The sequence below is a fragment of the Panthera onca genome, chromosome A1 (genome assembly GCF_046562875.1).
Source record: "Panthera onca isolate mPanOnc1 chromosome A1, mPanOnc1 haplotype 2, whole genome shotgun sequence".
NCBI classification, from domain to species: domain Eukaryota; kingdom Metazoa; phylum Chordata; class Mammalia; order Carnivora; family Felidae; genus Panthera; species Panthera onca.
Window position 1 is genome coordinate 189,578,694 of NC_138339.1, and position 22,293 is coordinate 189,600,986.

At 32.4% G+C, this 22,293-nt stretch overlaps 1 protein-coding gene across 14 annotated transcripts in view; it reads left to right on the plus strand.

Annotated features, from left to right (window-relative positions):
• The window catches only part of MYCBP2 (MYC binding protein 2), a 282,639-nt gene that overhangs the window by 203,831 nt on the left and 56,515 nt on the right, over window positions 1-22,293 (plus strand). For 5 of the 14 annotated variants that reach the window (XM_078432585.2, XM_078432586.2, XM_060636897.3 and 2 more), the window contains 5 exons: window positions 5,396-5,470; window positions 8,002-8,226; window positions 9,095-9,227; window positions 12,948-13,070; window positions 15,721-15,900. In XM_078432585.2, the coding sequence (XP_078288711.1) occupies window positions 5,396-5,470; window positions 8,002-8,226; window positions 9,095-9,227; window positions 12,948-13,070; window positions 15,721-15,900 (736 nt within the window). The remainder of the gene's footprint in view (window positions 1-5,395; window positions 5,471-8,001; window positions 8,227-9,094; window positions 9,228-12,947; window positions 13,071-15,720; window positions 15,901-22,293) is intronic. The other 9 variants (XM_078432587.2, XM_060636899.3, XM_060636912.3 and 6 more) reach the window with 7 other exon arrangements.

Here is a 22,293-nt window from a genome sequence, read left to right on the forward strand (position 1 = left end):
GAGGGTTTATATTTTATGTGGTCACCAAAAATGATAGAGGGGATAAAACTAACAGGCCTAGGGCTCCAAACAGACCTGGTATAAAGTTGCTTCAGTGCAGGTGTTAGATGAGGACTCACACAGTCAGCCTGGCATTGGTGAGAACAGGCTCATTTTTCAAGGTTTTGTCTGTAGGGACCGGGGAGGGCCCCTAACATAAGGAATATGTTACTCCGCAGGGCCAAACATTGATAGGGGATGGAAGGAATAAGGATTCTATCTCACCTTCTCAGGGAACAAATAAGCTAAATAAATGTACCTTTCTACCTCTTCATTTGCATCTCTTACTACATTTACTACTGGAAAAAAACACATTCACTTTCCACCCACTCTCCCTTTCTCGAGTCAATTTATGAATAAATCAACTATAATTATGGCTAATAATTGTAAAACAGTCCTCAGTAAAGAGAGACAGAGAATGCAGAGAGATAAAAAATAATATTAGAAATAACCAAGGATGGGTGCCACTAACTTAAAAAGATACAAAAATACCAAAAAGTTGCCTTCTGCAGTCTTTACATCTACCTCTTCGAGCTTTTCTAGTTAAAATAATTTTGCATTCACATCGATGTGTGGACCTTATCTGAATCTTGACTCAAACTGTTGGGGATGGTGGGGGTGAGGATTAGAAATTTGAACACTGAGTAAATACTTGATGAACTATTTAAAAAATCACCATAAGTAACCCTATTTAGAATAAGCTTTAGGGGCGCCTGGGTGGCTCAGTCAGTTAAGTGTTTGACTTTGGCTCAGGTCATGATCTTGCGGTTTGTGGGTTCGAGCCCTGTGTTGGGCTCTGTACTCGTGTTATTGCGGACAGGTACTGTAGCTAACTGTTAGCCTGCCTAACAATACTTCATTACTTTGCTAAGAATTGATGGTAACCCTCACTTAGTACAAATGTGACTTTCACTCTGTTTTAGCACTTTAGTAATGCTCTAGTTCAGATAAATAGCATTGACTTTTCATATTATATATAACTATGTATTTTTTAAAATATTTTTTGATCAATGGTAAGATCAGGGATAAATATGAAGAATGCAGACCCTTTTTTGTGAGGTGCTGGTGTTCTGTTAGAACTTTGTGCTCTTAAAACACTGTCCAATTTTACATCTTGGAGTCTTTATGTTGTTTCATTTGTCTAGAATGCTTTCCCTTCCTATTTTTTTCCTATCTTTTTTACTAAATTTTCCTAGTTGACCAAGCTCAAAAATTTCTGTTGACATTTGTCTTCTCTGTACTTCCCAGTAATGCTGTATTTACTAATTTATTGGTTGTTCATTTAAGGACTATTGAGCCCTTATTAACGTACCAAATACTAAGATGGGAAGTAAACATTGAGTGAAGAGGGGGAGGGAAGGGATATGAAATCAATAAGATGGGAGTGCAGTTCTTGCTCTTGGAGTACTCATTGTATAATATGGCAGACATGCCACATTCATATAATTAAGTTGCATTGTAATAAGTTACAGAATGACTTCACCTAGGTGATATGTGAGGAGGGAAAAAGTCTTGAAGAAAGGTTGTCAGGAAAAAGTGACAAAGAATCAAATGTCCAAAGTTATGGAGGCCTGCTGTGTTTGGGAACTGAAAACTAGTTGATAAGGGCTGACAAAGCAAAAGATTGGGGGTAGGAATCACAAAAGTACTGGGGAAATTAGGTTTCCCTCTCTTTTCTCAGGTCGAAGTAGAAGAGCTCTACTTCTTACCCATAATGTTTAGTTTTTCTTTCCTTCAGCCCATTTGTATTTGTGTACCTTTTACTTCTCTTGTTAAGCTCCTTAAGGTTAAGGACTCATTAAGAATCCCTTCTTACTCATATTCTTTTCTTCCAAAATGTTAAATATTATATTTTGCGCACGGTAGGCTTTCAACTTTGTTGAATACTACATTTTAATGCTTGGCATTTGGTATGATGTACTGTTCAGAATAATTCCTATCACCTATATGCTGCTGCTTCTCATTTACTTTTCTCTCATTTAATTTTGTTGTGACCTGTGATGTCATGTATTTTATCATTCTTATTTTTCTAGTGTCAACAGATAGCTACTCTCTCAAAATCACAAGTAGAAAGTAATAGATAAGGAGACATATGGTCACAAAAGGACAAAGTAAATATAGCTATAAAAATCATACCACTTTAGTAGAACTCCCAAATTAAGTAAATGTGAATATTCATAACCTTAATGGTTGAATGAGGATGAGTACCGTGATACATGTTGAAGGTTAGGTCAGTCTGAGAAGACAGAAGGCATAAAATGTTGATTTTTAAATTAAAATTCTAAAGATCTGGAAGCTACAGAATGTAAGCTAATAGAATGTTTCATACATTGGGGAAAATATGACTGCCTGGAATAGACCTTACATTTTTGGGGGAAAACGAGTTTACTTCTAGGATAGGAGATATTAGTGATTTAAAACTTCTAGGCCCAATTCTTTGGATACTTTGTCAAAAATGAGGTCTTCCAACATTGTGAAGGTTGAGTGGTAGAGTGTATATCAAGGAGAGTAAATGATACCTGGATGGAAGTATTCTAAGATATCTTCATAATGACTATATTATCTGAATTCTTGGAGAAACAGCTCATGTGTCCAAACATCTCCAGGCATTTATACAAACCACTTCCTTCCTCCATATGCTGATTGATGTTCACATACAGAAAGTAGGTTGATTTCTCCAAATTTTAGGGACCGGAACATACGGAGGAGAGATGAAGGGAAAATATCTTTTGGTAATCTCTCTGATAGCATTACCTGGGGTAATTGGTAAAATTAGCAAATGTTTCTCACATTTTATGTCCCATTTCATTCTCTTGGGTTACCTGATGATGCCTGGTAGCCACAGCTTTAACATACCCCGAATTGCTTGGTTTTGTTATGTTAATAGATTGGTGTATGTATATGCATAATCTGTTTTTACTATTTAACCTTAGTAAATACTAAGTATTTACTTAATGCACCATTAACAGAATGAAATTAAGGCAATTAAAATAACACTAATTGTTTTTGTGTATGCTGTGTTTAATTTTTCGGAGACATTTTATCTTTTTCTCTTTAAAAATGGCAACTCTTAACTCTGTGCTCATCTAGCACAGTGAAAGAATTATTAAGCATTTTTTTGCGTGAGCATTTGGCATGTTTGGTCATGTATTTTCACAATGAATATTTTTCACTTATTTGATCTTCTGTGCCTTGAAAAATTATCCGCAGTTTGGTGATCATTAATTTAGTTAGGATTTTAGTATGCTTTAATTTTTAATTTTCCTAACAGAACTTTTTTGCCTTTAAAACAGTCTTTGAGTATAAAATGATTTAGATTATTGTAGGGGTGTGTGTGTGTGTGTGTGTGTGTGTGTGTGTGTTTGCATATAGTGGTACTTCTATTAATCTATGAAAGCTAATTTATGTATTTTAATAATTAGAAATTGAGACTTTAGAGATATTATTATTTTCATGCATGTTCATGTCTTTAGACTAAACTTGCCTAAATTTTCTAAAGAAAACCGTGCAAGTCTATTTTATGTTTAAACTCCAGCTTTCTATCTGGTGCATTTTTGGTATTTGATAAATGTAATTTTATTTGGATACCGTATTTTAAAAGTAGTAAACTAGTGTTTACTGGAATTTTCTGCAAATTGAGAAAAGCAAACAAGTGTCAAATTTGAATCCACATATAATTAACATGTACAAAAATGATTTGATTGGCAATTTATCACAATGGTTAGCAGTATATCACTTGTTAATTCATGTACTCAGACTCAAAACACTTGTTTGCACATGGAAATAAAAGAGAGGTACAAGCTTCAAATATTGTGAATCACCATATTGCTTCTTTATCACTAACTCCATCTGCCTTGCTTTTCACGATGCTTTTTACATTGCTTTTAATATAGAAAAAATTATGCTAAAAAATAGAAAATGCTAAAAAATATCTCAATATTGTTTTATGTCAAAAGGTCTGCACCACTGTTTTCTGTGAAGGAGAAAAACCTTTGAGCACATAGTTCAAAAATTCTTATATATATGAATGAACCAGTAAAGACATCTTTTTCCCAAAAAAAACAGCATTTTAAAATGCTTTCATCATGTTTCCACTTCACATAAAGAGAAAGGACCCTAAGTTGCTATTCATTTTTAAATATGAAAGGGGCTTTGGTTTTTGGTCTTGGTTTTGTTTTGCATTCATTTGTAGGCATATTACTAGGAACTCCTTTTTCTGGCTGTTATATGTCTTATATCTCTGAATTAGCATATATGTGTATGTATGTGGGTGTGTATCTGCATCTTTCCATACATAAATACATGAGGAAAATACAGGATTAAAGAATATTAAATTGTCATTATCTAAAATGGCTTATAATTGGTTGGGAATTGTGTTGTTTCTTTTGTGTTGAAGTTTTGGATGCTGAAAGCTTTTATTAACATTTTGAGTGTCCTCTTTTTTGTTCAAAATAACCATTTATCACAGTATTTACATAAGCAGTAAAAGTGTGTAATTGCTACTCACTGGGAAGATTTTAATTTCAGATCAAATATATTCAATAGCATATTTTTATGTAAAATGTATATCACTTAAATTTTCATTAAGACATTTTGTGAAGATGTTGACTTTTCTAGGACTGCTGCTGCAAGTTGGTTATTTAACAGAATATTTTTAGATTTTAACATAGAGATGTAAAGGCTCTATGCATTTCCTAAACTTGGTGATAGCAAAAACTAGGCCTGTCTTTTAAGAAAAGATTCAAGTTGTATGTTTTTCTGTGTACTTTTCTTAACAAATATGCTAACAGCTTTCAGTAACATTTCTGAATGATTTTTCCTCATTTAGAGAAGAAAGGGAGATTGAAAAATGACCTAGATTTTTGACTTCTTGATGTTTTTTGTATTTTAAAAAGTGGAAATGTTCACAGATTCTCCATGCCATTAATATTCATAATAATAGTTGCACTATCTATACAATCTATATTATTTACCTTTTCTTTATAAAACAGCAGACTGTTTTCTGTCATAAAACAAATCTGGCTTGTATTGGAACAGATACGTCGTCATTTAAAAGAGTTTTAAGGTTTCCTGCTTGCATTGACTGTCTTAAGCTTTAAATCAATGTCTGGCTCTTAATTTTAGTAAATGGCATGACACACTATATCCATGGAGAGCTTTTGACAAAAACTTATTTATCAGTCTTTCTTTGCTGTATGGTTTACTCAGGTGGCTTCAGTTTCCCTGTAGTAAAATACTGTCACAGTGCTGGTGCTAGAGTACAGAACAATGTTGTTACTGTGAACACATCTTCTGTAGATAATATCCTGTTCCCTTTCTTTGTTGATATTTTTCTTTCTTAAACTTTGTCGCTCAGAGTATCTTTAATGCTAGCCAAGGAGTCAGGGACTTGGACGTATTTTCATGGACTTCCAAAGCTTTTTTTCCCCAGGTGAGTTAACTGTAAGGAACAGTCAAACAATATTCAGGTATTTCAGCATGTATAACAAATTTTGCCTTCTATCTTTTGAAGCCTTTGCTTAAGGTTAATGAAAGACTTTTTGCTGAAAAAGATCGACACAAAGTGCTACAATTGAGTTTCCCTGGTAATCCTTTTCCCTCTGCTTTTGTCAAAGAATGTATTATTAGTTTAATTTGAACTTTTATGTGACTTCAAATTTGCTGTATTTAATTTATGAGTAGCTTCTCCCATAATTACATCCACATCTGGCTTTCTCATCTTGCTTGTTTTGATGGGAAAGTCCCAAATCCATGGCTCTTCTCTTCTTCCCTAGCTTTTCACCAATGCCTTTTTGGATATTCATCTGAGAATGGGGTGGGAATGCAAAGAGAAAAAAAATTACAGTGCACTTCATCCGTTTCTTACACTGGTCCCCCGGTCTTCCATTTCTGTATTGGCTAAAGCATGTGTATTAGGGTTCCTTGAGAATGGCAACCATACTTCTATGACTTATTTGTCTGTCAGTTCTTTTCATTCTCTGCACTATAAAAAAAAAAATGGATAGACTTTGTTTAACAGTTATTAATTTGTATAGTTTCTTTATTCAATAAAATATTAAATATTTTAATAAAAGTTCTCATATATTGCCTTTCGCTGAACAACTTACAATTATTATTAGTTTTTGCCAAGACTCGTCTCTTGTGTTCTGCTGAATGACCAAAGTTTGGAAATACTGTTATAACTTAATTAAATGCTCTAAATATATCAGTGAATACCAGTAAAATTGATTTTTCACTAAATCTACTAATATTTGCTTGTTATTTTTGACATCATACCATGTAATTTTTTAAAAACTGGTTGTAAATAGGACTAACTTGCCTCTTCCAACTATGAAATAGCCTGTATTTACTGAAACTGGTTATTCACAACTAGATATTTTTAAATGTTTACTGAAAACCTTGTTAGTGTGGTAGCACAGTTTAAAGTTTAGACCTGACCCTCCATTTTCATTTTGAGCACACTCTTTATTCATATGTAAGTTTTTATGAGTATATATGCATGGGTGTGTACAATGCATATTTTAAGTTTATTTTAGATTATAAATCTACATTTTTCAAGTATTATTATATTAAATGTAAATAAATATTGTCCATAGTATGTATTTATACACTTAAAAGTTATTCATCACCACAATGAAATTAATAGAATATTATGTGAAGGTTAATAGTGGGTTAAAAATTTTCCCTGACCATATACTGAGTTAAAGTCACAGGTACACAGAATTCTTGAATCTACATTTTTTTAACTTAAGAATTTCATTTTTAATTTTTTATTATAGAAAGGAAGACCCTTTAGTATGAGACTACTTAGAGGGATAGAGCTATTTAGTAGTATTTTATCTTGCATAAATAGTATATTAGTGTTTTTTCATTTTTATTCCATGTTTATGGTATTACTAAATATTAATTTAATTTTAATGCACTGTTTAAATAAGTGCCCCATTAGGGTCATCTTTTGTTGTATTTAAACATAAAATAATTTGTAGAGTCTTTACTACTGTATTTAAAGGTACAGTTTAAATCTGTTTTAAAGAAGTAATAATGACAATGGAAGAGCCCCCAGTGTGGAACTTTACTCCTTCACAAAGAGCAAATATGAGAAGGTTATTATTTATCTTTATTGCATTCACATAGGGAACAATTTCATTCAGATTCAATAGAAAATTTAGGGCATGTCCTTTTCTTTCATTTTAGAAGTGATTCTTTTATATCTAAATGCATCGTATTTATGTAAAAATGCATCTTTGATATTAATCTCTCTAAAAGTATAATCATCTTTTTCTGTTAATAGCATTAATATATCATTGTTTAGTATTGGCCTAGCAGATCTAGCAGGACATCTTTATTTGTATTACATTAAGGAAGTATGAGTTGTTAAAATCTTATAAGCATTCTTATATTTATCCTTAACTAGTAAATATTAAGATGTAGCTATATTTTATGCACATTTTTTGTCATTGCTATTCTGTTTATAGACAAGTTTCTAGAATCTTCACACATGTTTTCTCTATTTGTAAGTAATTATTACAAAGTGGAAGGAAATGAAGATTTAGACTTTTTAACCTGTACCAACATACAGCAATGCAGTAATGATGATTCAAAATTATTCAGTTGTGGTTCACAGAGTATATTATTTTTGTTTTTCCTACTGTTTAACATTTCATTAAAAAATAAAAATAAAATCAAGTACTATATATTTCTTAAATTGTGGTGGGCAAAAGCCAGAGGTTCATTCGCTCTTTCTGCTATATTTTCTTCTCTTCTTTTAAATATTACTCAGCATTGAAACATTAAAAGATTCTTTGGTAGTCATGTTAATGTGTATACTTCAGTTATTTTTGGATATGTATTCTCTTATTTGATAGTATTAAAGACTTGTTGTAAAAGCTATTAATAATAGGATGTCGAAAGTGGTAATAGATTGTATTTTGTTTATTTTTTTTTTCCTATTCAAATTTTCAGGAACCTAAAACTAATACTGATGACTTTTTCAAAGATATAAACTCCTGCTGCCCACAGGAAGCAACAATGCAAGAACAAGATATGCCGTTCTTGCGAGGAGGGCCAGGCATGTACAAGGTAGTGAAGACGGGACCTTCCGGTCACAACATCAGAAGCTGTCCTAACCTTAGAGGTATCCCAATTGGAATGTTAGTTCTGGGAAACAAAGTCAAAGCAGTGGGAGAGGTATGGATTCTTGTAGCTTCATGACTTCTAAATTATCCCTTTTTAATATAATACCAGAGCATCTCTTTCTTCCAAAGGTTGCCATTTCCATCCCAGGTTTTTAAACGTTAATGTTCTTTATCCTTACTTGTAATGCAAATACTACTAACATCATTTTTCTGTGCTTCTTTTTTAAGTAATTTTATTCTCATAATTATCCTTCTGAAAACAGTATTTATATTAACAAAATGATTTGTATTGTATATATGAATGTTTGGTATGTACATATATCCTTTCATTATTATAAATGTACTATGATGTCATGGGTTAACAGCACTTTAAAATATTTACTATGAATTGGTATGGAGATGTGACATATACAAAGAGTTCATTTCTTTGTTCTCATTTATGTGTCTCACTGAAGTCCTGAGCAAATAAAACTTTTTAGTTAATGGTGGCATTTGCCTCAGCTGATGAGCTTGAAGATGTAGTGTGTCATGCTATTTCTCAGTGTCAGGGTCATTTTCAAGTTGTATTATAGACACTACCAATCTAAATAATAGTTTGCTATGTTGGGATATGTTAGGTTCCAAAACAAAAAAAAAGAGAGAGAGCGCCACGTGTTTTGGGGTAATGTGTAAAGTTATTTAGAGGTTGTCCTGTGCCTTAAAAGTTATTATTTTTACTGAAGTCATAAATAAGCAGCATTTTACAGAACTTTTTATTGATTTCTGTCTTACCTCAGGCTGTGGTCTTAATTTCAGAAACTAATTTCATGGTAACTTTTGGAATGATTACCCTATTCAAACACTTAAACTTTTTGCTGGTTTTCAGCCTGAGTACCCTGAAAGAATCAAGCCAATCAATCGTGCTTTTTGTTATGTGCTAGGTAACCAATTCTGAAGGTGCGTGGGTGCAGCTGGATAAGAACAGCATGGTAGAGTTCTGTGAGAGTGATGAAGGAGAGGCATGGTCCTTAGCTAGAGACAGAGGCGGAAACCAATACCTTCGACATGAAGATGGCAAGTTGGCTTAAATTTGTGATTTATTCTGATTAACCTTTGAAATGCAGAAGTAAACAACTTTTTTGTGTGTTTATTTTTTAAGTAAAGAGAAAAACTAAAGTTAAAAATTCTTACAATTCTTAAAATTTGTGAAAATAATGGGTACTCAGCACATGTACGAAGAGAGTTAAAAGAAAATGTGAAACATATGAATCCATCTTTGCAAACTATGTTTTCTTTTTTTTCCCATTGATGTAGATTTGTATGACTCCTTATTCTATGCCAGTCCAGGATTGAATGTTTTACCTTTTTTTTTAACCACTAGATGGAAGTTCACTTTTCAAATTGTCAATCATAGTACTTCTCCTAGGCAATTTCATTTGATTTAATTTTGTCTCAGGATAGGAGCATTGGATAAATGCATAGCATCTTTTGGGGGGTTCCTATTTTGTTGTTAGAGTTTCAGCTTTCAACTTCATCTTTTTCAATAATCTCAGTTAATAAAAACTTTTCTTTATTGTCCCCTTCTCTTCATTCTCCTGGGACAAAAACATGGTTCTTCCAAGTTCAGACCATGTCATCACTTGGGTGAAGCTTTAACTGATCCTTACAGAGTCAAGAATTCTAAGTTCCTAAAGAACTATATTTACCGCTAGAATAAAACTGATATCATACTGAAGTTAATTTTTATTTCTTTATATCGAGATTGTGAGTCACTTGTGGACAGGCACAGGGTTTTTAATCTTTGTATTCCTGGTTCTGAAACAGTTTTGGCACTTAATTGCATATTAAGTTCTGTAAATACAAGTTGAATCACAAAAATATTAGGACATCAAAATAAGTGGATAAGTCGAGCATAGATTTTTTTCTTCCAAATCCTAAAATTTATAGGAAAAGGTCAGATAAATGAAAGAACATGCGTATTTATCCAAAAGAGAATAAATACGTAGTATTTACCATCCAAGAGGCAATATGGCCATAAGTATAAATAGATCTTTTAAAAGTTTGAAACTTCATGAATGACAGAGTACATTTAGACTACAGTAAAACCTTGGGTTGCACATAACTTGTCCTGTGAGTGTTCCGCAAGGCAAGCAAACATTTATCCTAAATGTTAACTTGATAAATGAGCGATGTCTTGCAATACAAGTAGTACCTGACGCCGAATGTCACATGATCACAACTTAGCCAGTGGTTCTTGAAATTTGCTTTGATACACGACTGCTTTGGATTACAAGCATGTTTCCAGAACAATTATGCTCATAAACCAAGGTTTTACTGTATTAACAGTATACATTAAACATTTTTCCTTTTTTTCCCCACAATAAGCCTTTGAATAAGTTCTATAATTTTCATTTTACATGTAAGGAAACTAAAGGTCATGGATTTGAAATGACTTTTGCCTGTGGTTATATAGCTAGATGTATGGCAGATGTATTACCTGAGCCAGAAACTGCATTTGTATTTGAGATGTTGTGTTCATTCCAGCACACTACTCTGTGTCAGTAATCATTGAATAGAATCTGAGAACCTGCTACTTCCCTTGTCTTTACAGACACACTTCGTAATCACAGCTGATGTGATTGTAAAATAATGTTCTGGGTTGGTATACCTATTCTTCATTATGTTGTGAGAATGAGAACGGCTTCATTTGATGAAACTTAGACATTTTACAAAATAACCTTCCCATTTATAATATACTTAATATATATATATTACATATTCAGAAGTTCCTAAACATTTCCACTATATATGCATATTCTGATATAAATGAAAATACATAAAGTGAGGTCAGCTTTATATAAGACATAGGTAAATAATATGAGAATGGTTTGGGTAACTATCCAAGTAACTTCCTAGCTTAATTATTTTTTTAACTGTCAATATAGCTTACGTGTAAGAGTGAACTTTGGAGCTGGACTGCTAGGGTACAGATACCAGCGCCACAGCTTTTCAGTTGTGTAACCTTGGCCAAGTTAACCTGACATCTCTGTGCTTCAGTTTTCTCATTTACAAAATGAAAATAATTTATAAGTTCCCTATGAAATCCAAATGAACAAATAATAACATAAAACTAGCAGATGGTAAGGTTAGCTGTTATGATTAAAATGTAAATTGCCCTCTATACTGAAGACTGAGTTTTAAATGGAGAGTTTTATTTCAATATACTTAGAAGGTAGGCGGTTCTTCTTAGTTAAAATGCTTCTTAAATTAGTATATTATTTCTGCTAAGTAAGATATTCAACCCTAAAAGCAGTGTAAGAGAAGTTTAAATTTCTCTCTATCAACACTTAATGGTCCTTTGCTCTTATATAAAGTGATGTTAAGTTTTTAACGTAAGACCTGGGGTGATCAGGAAAAAGTGTTAAGAAGTTAGTGCCTGAAAATCACTACGATTAGTTGATGTTGTATCCAAATAGTCTGCTCGTCGATATTAGTATGTAACTGTATTTAATGTGGAAGTAAGAGGATTTGGCACTATAGTAATTTGTATGAGGTAGTTAGAAGTACAACAAAACTTTGCTCTTGGTAAAAATTATTTCTAGGTCTTTGATATTTGCAAATAAAGCTAGTAGGCAAAGTTACTCGTCTGGTTAAAAACAGACCTTATACTTGATGCTGAGACCATTCTGAGTCTAGAGGGTAAGAGGGATGCTGTCTTTCCCGTTCAGATTAGTGTCCCTGAGTATTTTCCAGAAAACCTATTCCACTGCTGAAATATCTGACACTAAACACTATTGCCTAAGGGAAGTGCTGGGGGATTGACTTCTTGAAAAAAGTCTAGAAATGTAAGTGAAAGGAAAATGTAAGTGGAAGAAAACACCACATTTTCTAGTTCCATTTTCTTTTTGAAGAGATCTTGATTTCTAAAAAATATACTCAAGACTTCATTATCTGTAAAGTTGTTTTGATAGAATAGATACTTTTTCTCCTTTTACCTTGCATTTGACAGATTTTATTTTGCCCTTTTTTAGCTGGCATTAATATGACTATTGAATTATGGTATTTGTGTTTTTAGTATTATATCATACAAGGTCTTATGGCCATCTCATTGATAATAAAGGATACCTTAGTTTATTAATTTATGTTGTAAACTGGATAAAATACTTGCCTTTTTTCCTTGAAATAAGAATTATGATACATTTATTGACTTGAGCATGTGTGAATAGCTCTATGTGACCTGATTTATCATCCTTTCATTTAGAAGAAATGTCCTTATATAATAAGTAAAAATAAGTTAAAAGTTAAATTTTCCACAATTTTTACATTCAGAACTAAAAATATTTTGTATATTAGCATTCAAATAGGAAAAAAAAGAGCATATATTTAGACATTTCTACTTGAGTGCTAATATACAAAATATTTTGATTTCTGGTTTATTGGGTACCCATTTTTATTTTATAAAGTGCTCTTATATAAATCTGTCACAAATTGGAGCTCCTGGTCCAAAAATACTAGTATGCATTCAATGATGTATCCAGCCACAATGAAAGTAAATTGGCTTCATAAGACCATATCCAGTTTCTAAGTTTCACTGTGTATTTAATAATGAAAGCAAAGATTTGTCGTATAATTTGTCAGTATCAATGACCTAATTGTTAGACTTATTATCAAATCTAAATGTGAGGTTTTAAAATCTAACCATCATAAAGTCTTTCTTGGCAACTTTCTCTTCATTCTATGAATAGGGGAATAGCATATAAGAAACTAATTTTATAGCTGTGTCTTTTATTATAGAACAAGTTCTTCTGGATCAAAATTCTCAGACTCCTCCTCCAAGCCCTTTCTCAGTGCAAGCTTTTAATAAAGGGGCAAGTTGCAGTGCCCAAGGATTTGATTATGGACTTGGAAATAATAAAGGTAGGTGTTTGAAAGTGAGTCTTTTACCTACCCAACTTTAATATTTTTATTGCCTTCTCTTTTAACCATTTTTATTACTGTTCACCCACAAAACGTTATTAAAGTTTGTTCCTAGAAAACTAACAATCAAAATGTTTGCAAAGGTGTTCTTTTAGAGTGTCATTTTTACCAGTTTTAGCTTATGTTTGTAGTTTTTGCTTATTTGCTCCTATTTAAAGATACTCACTGTGAATTCACATCATAAATTCAATGACACTGTATCTAGTAAAAGAACTATTGTTTTTATCATTCACTTATTATTAATAGTAGTGTTAATGAGCAAAAGGGAACCTTCCACAATGATCCATTTAAAATCAAAACGTTTTAAGTAATATTACATGTCAGCTTTATTACATACACATGGTTTTGAATGTTTAGCCAAGTTATCTTAGTTAATTTAGAATTATGTGAAATAGGCTATATTCGGGTTTGGTATGTATAATGAAATCAGAAAGTTGTAAAAAGGAAAACAAAAACCCCAAGCCAAAGAAATAAAATGTGTATAGCTGGTTTTGTCTGCAGTATTAGAAGAGACCAACATGATGGACGATCCAAACAATAATTATTTCAGAATAATTTATACTTGCATTTCATCTAAAATTCAGACACATTCCTTTTCTTTTCTATACATATGATCCTGACTCCTTCTAAATCAGCATATTGTCAGCAAGTAGCTTACAAGTGGGATGATGGGTAGGAGGGAGAAGATAGCCTACATGGAAATAATTTTACTGTAAAATGTCATTTACACTAATTCATAGGATTTGATTTCGAGGAACAAATACAGCATCATTAGACTTGCAGAGCAAATGAAATAATGAAATCATCAATAAAATGCAAAATGACATCAATGTAGAGGAGATATTCAGTTTAAAATAAAACCACATGTTGTTTGATATCTTTATTGCTTTCCACAAAGTATTTATGTGAAAGAAGCCTAGCTACAAGATTTCCTTTTGGCTTTTCCTACTCTATTGTGTTGGTCTATCCTGCAGACTTGGGGACTGCCTGCTTGCTCATTTCTGGTAGCTCAGATTGCAACTAACTTGAGCTAGACCTTCATACTTAAGTAGGGGAAATTCTTGATGGTGTTTTCTTCATGTCCTTTTCTCTCTCCCATTATCAATCCTTAAATTAAAATCTCAGTGTTTATTTACTACTACTCTACTTCATTAGTAGTCTGTTTTAGAGCCATGTTTAATTCAAATTGTATGCTGTCAGTCTCTAAAGTGTCTAAATTGTACTGGTGGCTCTCACTTTAAATCAGTCTTCAAAATATAATTTACTTAAATATCGTAGGAATTTAAATCAACTTTTAAGAGACAGACATTGCTGAGAACATTTGTTATTAAATAGAAATAATGAAGGACCGCTTTTTAAAAGTGTAATTTTTGCTTACATTGTTCTTATTTTTTAATAGGCTTTTAAAATACTTAGATGGTGCAAAGGAATATTAAGAAACAAATCTAATTAAATATATCTGACCTTTGTTAATGAACTTACCTTTAAACTAATTCCCATTTTTTAACTGTTTATACTGTCCAAGATCAAGAAATTTTTTTATAAAAATTCTTTATTCTTAATTCTATAAAATTCTTCATAATTTCTAAAATCCTTCCTGATATCTACAACATAAATTTTTGAAAAGTGGACATATGTAGCTATGTATACAGTTCTTTCCATATAAGTCTATTCTTTCTTGCTGTTTCATTTGAAGTCTTCACTTAAGAAACTTTATTATATTTAGGGAATATGGCTGGAAAGGTACTGTGTTCCAGTTTTTACATCAACTAATCTAGATATATTTTTTCTTCTTCTCTTTTTCAGTATTATTTAAACTAATACATATAATCTCCTAAAGAAGAAGCTAAGGATCATCCATCTAATTATATTGTTTCATAGTTTTAAAAATATTTTTCTGTTAAAGTCCTGTGTATGTAATTTCAAGGGAGAATGTCAGAATTCATACTTGAGATACTATTCCAATTAGATAGCTCATACTCCTTTTTATCTTATAAGTCTTAAAGATTGTTATATTATCCATCCAAGCAAAGGAGCTCATGCTTTAAGAAGTATAATTTCTTTGGCAGTAACAATTTAAAAAAAGAAAATAATAATTTATTAACTCTAATGTAAATATATTACTAAGTTAATAACATATACTTTGCCTCCCTTCAGTTCTACATTTACTTAAAAAAACGTTTTCATATTATTTGCTTATTTTCTGCATGAAGAGTACTGCATATGAGGTGGAGTTATTTAGTCATTTATTAGGTATTATGTAGAAGACATCATTTGCTTAGATCTCAGTTTACACTTGTATGATATTGAGTCAACCTCTCTATCATAGATTCTTCATAGACTCTGGATTCCCCCACACTGCTGCTCAATGTTGTGTGTAAATTTTCATGAATTTGTTTTCATAGGTGGGCTGTTATATAAGATTATTAAAACAACATAACAACATTTGGTCCCTAATTTGAGAATAATGATCACCAACTTCCACTCATTCCTGAGTTGGCATAGTTTTATTTAGTGTTTAACTTTATCTGAATGTCATAAAGCACCATATTCTTTGCCATTTTGGATGTTAATTAATAACAAGTTGTAGTTTTGACTGTTTTGCCCACTGCAGGTGACCAACTGAGTGCCATATTGAATTCCATTCAGTCTCGGCCCAATCTCCCAGCTCCTTCCATCTTTGATCAAGCTGCAAAACCTCCCTCTTCCCTAGTCCACAGCCCATTTGTGTTCGGACAGCCCCTTTCCTTCCAGCAGCCTCAGCTTCAGAGTAAGTCTGTCAGCCTTACCTGCCTCATCAAACCATTTCTGAAGCTTTGTTCTGAGTTGTTTATCAGTTACTAATTATTTATCAACTCACTTGACTGATTTTATTTCATGAGGATGTTATCCCTTTCCACATTTTTGAACGATTTAAGCTATTCTGAGCTAAGACATTGTGCAGCTAAGACATTTGTTTTTTAATCACACATTTTTTTTATTAAGTATAGTTATTAAAGTATGGCTATTATGCTCTCTACTCTAATTCCAGCATAAACAAATACATACATAAAGCATGTTAAGAAAAACATTTCATTTAAATTTTTTTATATAAAATGCATGACTATACTAAGCATCACTTACAGAGCTAACTTTCATTGTTTTACACTGGATTTTTGTTACTGAGGGAGGGATGCCCCAAGAGAATAGACCTATTTCACTATACCAATGGGTAGAGGATAGGTGGTACGGGGCAGGTTTGTTTGTTTCTTTTAAGTGAATTTGGTATCTGTGAAATGTATAGCAACTTGAGGTTTCCAGATTTTCTCAAATTGTTGTTTCTTCTCTTGCTTTTTTTGTTGTTGTTGTTTTTCTTGTTCTTAATGTGTTAAAGTGATTATTTGATTTTAGCTATGCCTTCTAAGATTGCTCTAGCCCTCCATCCATGATGTAATTCACATTGATCTGGAAAATAGACCCAAACAATTTACACTTAACCAAGTGTTCTTTTTTTTTTTTTTTTTAAACTTCTTGAGGCCTCCACATAAACTTCTCAAAGCTTCTTGTGGTATGACAGCCAATATATTCTTCTTGGCTTTCAGTTCATATATCGGCTGTACAATATATAAACGTATTCACTGAATGAGATAATTCATGAAAGTCCCAGATCATGCAAATAATGTTACTCATTAGGATATTATTATCTACCTTAGATAAAGAGTATACAAGAGTATAAACTTTTCTGGGATTGCACTATACATTAGGCAAGTTTAATGAAATTAAGTAGTTTGGAAATATAAGTAGTATCAATTTCTAGCCAATCATTGTCTATATATATGGATATTGAATGTGTCTTAAAAGAAGAATTTCAAGGAAATATGACAGTGTCATGTGTGAGAAGTAGCTTTTTCCTTCTTTGGTAAGCATTACAGATGAAGGAAAGAGAAGTGACAACTTAAGTTGTTTACTCATTTAATGAAGCAATAGTTTTTTTACATTTATATATGCCCAGATTGCAGGAAGTCTTAAAGGTAAAGACAAGAGAAAAAACAAAAAGGAAAAAAATCATAATTAGGCAGAAAATCCATATTAGATATAAAATTTCAAACAGGAAATGACTCTGATAATGTCATAGCAGCAGCAGACAACAGAAAAAAGTAAGGACATTTTTGTTCTACACAAAAAGTCATTTCAAGTCTTCTCAAAAAAAAAAAAAAAAGAAAGAAAAGAAAAGTGTAATTATTTTTGTTTTACCAAATTATCTAATAAAATATTTCAAAATATGAAGACCATAATAAAATCAGGCTTATTTCTCTCAAAGAATAATAGGTTTCCAACTGACATTGTGTCAAAATAATTGTATGCATCTTGTGTCTGAGTGTTATCAGTACCACTGCTTTCTTTTACCACCGTCTTGGAGCAAATTTGAAATCATGGCCTGAACATATCTCAGTTACCAGTTTTCTGAATCATCGTTTGTCTCTATTCCAACAGTGGGAATTATGTAGCTCTTTCTTCTAAACCTCTTAGTTCTCATCAGAATATCACTGAAGTTTGACTTTACAAATTCCAGAAACCAAAATTCTTAATTTTTAGTATGACCAAAAAAAAAAAAAAAAGTATGGAATCTAAAATAGTTTTAATATTTTGGAAGTAAGTTTGAATGGTATTCATCACATCATATTAGGAAAATTAAATATGGCACAGTGTGCTTATTGTTAAGACTACCTGAGTAAGGTATTCTTTCCTGAACTTCACTGCCATCCATCACACCAGCAGTTCACCTCGCTTTAGAAGATGGCTACAGGGGCACAGAGGGGGCACACTCTCTCTCTCTCAAAGTAAATAAACTTTAAGGAAAAAAAACAATAGAAGACGGCTACATACTGAACTTCTCATTACTAATTAGTAAAATGAGAATCACTGTTGTCTTACACATTTGTGATACTAAAAGAAAACATTATGTATAGGGGACTATATCTACTAATTTTTTGCTTATATTGATAGTCACTGCTATGTGCTAAACACTGTATTTAAACACTTTAATACATCCTCATTTAAGATAATGTCTCCATTTTACAGGTAAGGAAACAGAAGCTTGGTAGAAATGGTTTTCCCTAGAAATAACATGGTAAAATGGTAAAGCCAGAGTGTGAGACCAGTTCTACTGACTACAAAGGCCATGTTTTAAATATTCAGCTTTGCGTACTGATGAGTAAAGCTGCCAAAACTGGCCTTTGATACATATTTTTAAAATTTCTGCCTACATTTGTCCTGGCACCGAGTCTAGAGTATTAGCTTTGTTTGGGTTGTTTATTTATACTTTATAGTTTAATTTTCAAAATGTAGCATAGTTGGAGAGGAAAAAAAGATTTCCTAAATGTCATAAGTCAAGTTCCCAGTTAAGTATACAAACTCTACATAGACATATATAAACTGCCTCATATGTTAACTTTATTTAGAACCTCTATGAGTGTAATTATCAATAATTCTTTAGTTTTGTTTTCCCAGAGGCATAGCTTTCACTAATCTTTGGAATTGGTACTTATTTTGTTACATGAAAATAATTTGGTACTTTTTTATAGTAGCAAACTTACATATACACACATATTATTTGAACTTTCTAGTGAAGTAGAATAATTACAGAAATAAAATTACAAATTTTCCTTGTCTTATGTGTGTATAGGTCTGAGGGAGGGAAAGAAGTGTGTATATAGGCTTTTTCTTTACTGTTCTATAATTTACTTTTTTATTTCCAATTATCAGTAAGATTTTGCAATAGGGTTCTAGTGAACTGAAGTTATGAATGATATCTCTGCCATTATTCTGTAAGAATAATTCACTGCTTATTTTCACTGTCTTTATTCATTCCTTTTAAAGTATCATTTTCTGTCTCATAGCCCCTGACAGGGTCTTACGCATCATAGGCATTGGAGGAATATTTATTGGCTCTAGATGACTAAGATTATCACTTTCTTCTGTGTAAACCATGAATTTAAGATCATGTGTTTCTTGTTATTTTATGCTAGGTATTCCAATATTAGAGTATATGTTCAAAGAAGAGGAAGAATGTTTCAGTACTAATTAAAACCACTATAATATGACAATACAAAGTCTAATAATTCTGAGTTTATACTGAGTAATGATAATTAGGAGTTTATACCTAAGCAAGATCCTCCAAAACTGAAAAACTTCCAAATGACTGAGACATTTAAGATCTACTGTCCAGGAGGCCTAATAGTTTGTTTTCATTTTTCTTGTGGAAAAAATGGTAATTAAGACAATTTACTATTCTCCCAGACATTTTCAATATGTAACGTATGTCAAAATAACAGTACTTTCAAGCCCAGATAGGAAACCTCTAGGTTATCTTGCAACAAGTTTTTCTGTTATACCTGTATGCCACATTCTTAAATGAGACAGAACATTTGCTACATGTGGCTTAAAATGTCCACTTGAGTATCTGCATGCATATTTATTTAGGTTTGAGAATACCAATATATACTAAAGCACCGTGTTCATTGTAGAGATGGAAAGAAATGATGGAAAGAACTTAAAACTCAGATTTCCTTTTCAGCCACTCACTGGCTTTATTTAGGTAGGTTATGTGACACAGCTGAGCCCTTTTTACCTCATCCATAAAGCGGGGTGCCCAGTAAATGTTATCACTTGATATCATTATTGCCTTTTGATGCAAGCACTTAACATCTATTATGCTCCTAGGAAGACTAGAAGAAATCACAGCCTGAGAGCGAGCAGTTTATTCTCAGTGTGGAGGAGTAGCAGGAAGGAATTTGGAAAGGGACAATTGAGGTTTCCTGGCTTCTCCTCGGTTTACATTTTTACAGTATAACTTTATTATTTGTCTTGAGGTCGATTCTTCATAGAGTAACACTATGTTGAAATATTAGTATGAATGTTAGTATAAAGGCCAGCTTTGTTTCCAAGACCTAGAGGTCATTTCTGTCCTGCATTATAATCATACCACAGAATTTGTCCATTTGTTTACTTGCCTCCTGTGAAGGTGTGGCATGGATGGAACCTTGGATTTATGTGCCTACTCTTTTCTTCTCTCTTCAAACAGAAGTATCTTATGCTAAAAACCTTTTCGTTTTGTTTTCAGTTTTAGCTGTCTTTGTACCACATAAGTGTTATATCCTTCTGAAGGCAGGACATGGTTACATGTCTGATTTCTCTGATCTGTAGTTACCGTTTTTAACTTTGCAACTAATAAGATTTGTGGAGAGCCAGATTTTTATTTTTAATAGCATCTTCAGCCCTCCTGTGCCTCACATTATTGGCTTAAGGAGTAATAGTTAACCTTTTCATGGAATGTTTTGAAGTTATTCTTTCTCAGGCCTAGTATATATACCCATCAAATTTTGCTCAGAATTTTCCTTGGTCAGCCATCACAAACTCTGAAATGATATGCTTTTCCTTAATCTTGTATATTCCTTAACCATAGTTACTTGGAATTTACTGTGTATTCAGTAATATGCTCTGAGTATGTTTTATGTAGGTGCAGTTTTGTCTAGAAGTCATCTAGACACATGCTGTGTTTGGGGGGTTATCCACCTTAACAGAGTTTCGTCATCTTCCTTCCGACTTTCCTATGTAGGTTAATGTTATTTTCTAGTGAAAAGCTTATTTCTGTTTTATCCTTCACTTGGAAATTTTATTCCAGCTTTCATTATTTTATAATTCATTTAGTTATACTAAGATTTATGTGAGTAAATTTTATTTCCTATTCCATTTCTTAAGCTCCCGTAGCATTCACATAATTCCACTTTTCTTCTGATCCCGAATGTACTGATTATGCAGTGATAATTGTTATCTAAAGCTGTCAGTCCAGACAGCTGCTAGCTAAGAGTGTGTAATAATTACTATCACTTTATTTTAAACTCTCCAAAATATTACTAGACAGAAGTGGGAATAATAATTATACTTAATTACATTTATTTTTTATCTGCATTTTGTTCAGTTACTGTCATCTTTTGACTATGTTGAATGTTTATATATTGTCTCAAGAACCAATAAAGTAGTTTTTATTATTTTTAAAAGTAGGTATTTTTAAAATAAATAATTGCCAAATATCAAGTTAGACTTAACCATTTGCTGCCTATTATAGGCATCAATAATGTCAAAAATATCTGATATTCTATTCAGAGCTATAAATGTACAGTGAAATTTAAATCAGGTGAAGAAGGTCAGGAACACTGTCCCTATCATTCTTCTATAAACCCAGTGAAATTTTATAATCATTGCTTGGAAAAGATCTATAGAATTAGATTTCTTTCTTCTATCTTAACAAATACAAGTACACACACATAAATGTAGGTATATATAATCATGGACAGAATACAGTGAAATTTGAGCATTGTCATAGATATATTTATAAAACTTTCTCAAGTTCTTTCAAATATCTATGTTAGGATTGCATTCAGTAATTCTAGGACTAAAAAATGTATAACCGCTGTACTGCCTCCTTGATATTGAGAACTAGAAGACCCAAAAAGTAAAAATAGATGAAGTTTATTTCTGCCAGTTATTTGTAGCCTCCTTTGAGATGTTCTGTGGAAAAAATTCCATCACTATTACTTCCCCTGTTTGAGTCTCAGGATAGTGATATGGGTGATGTGATTAGACACCTGACCTCCTGAATATAATGTATTTCTACTGCCCTTTCTAATATTCTGTTTAATATTTCTGATCATTGCTTATTGTTGACTTAACATTGAAAAAGAATATATGGGGGCACCTGGGTGGCTCAGTCGGTTAAGTATCCGACTTCAGTTGGGGTCATGATCTCATGGTTCACGAGTTTGAGTCCCACATCAGGCTCTGTGCTGACAACTCAGAGCCTGGAGCCTGCTTCAGATTCTGTGTCTCCCTTTCTCACTGCCCCTCCACCACTTGCACTCTGTCTCTCTCTCTCAAAAATAAACATTAAAAAAAAGAAAAAGAATATATCTCCCTTTTAAATCTCAGAACTGCAGTTTTGTGTACTGCCACCAGATTGTGACCTATGCCTTGATTCTTCCAGTTTATGTTCCCAGGAGCAAGGTCAAGTTTCTCATATTCACAGCAGAACCACAATTTGTCCTTGTTAAACTGAAATGAGAATGCTTTCCTTATTAAAAATTAAAGTTATATGTTTTTTTTTATTAGTAGCATCTAGGGAGTG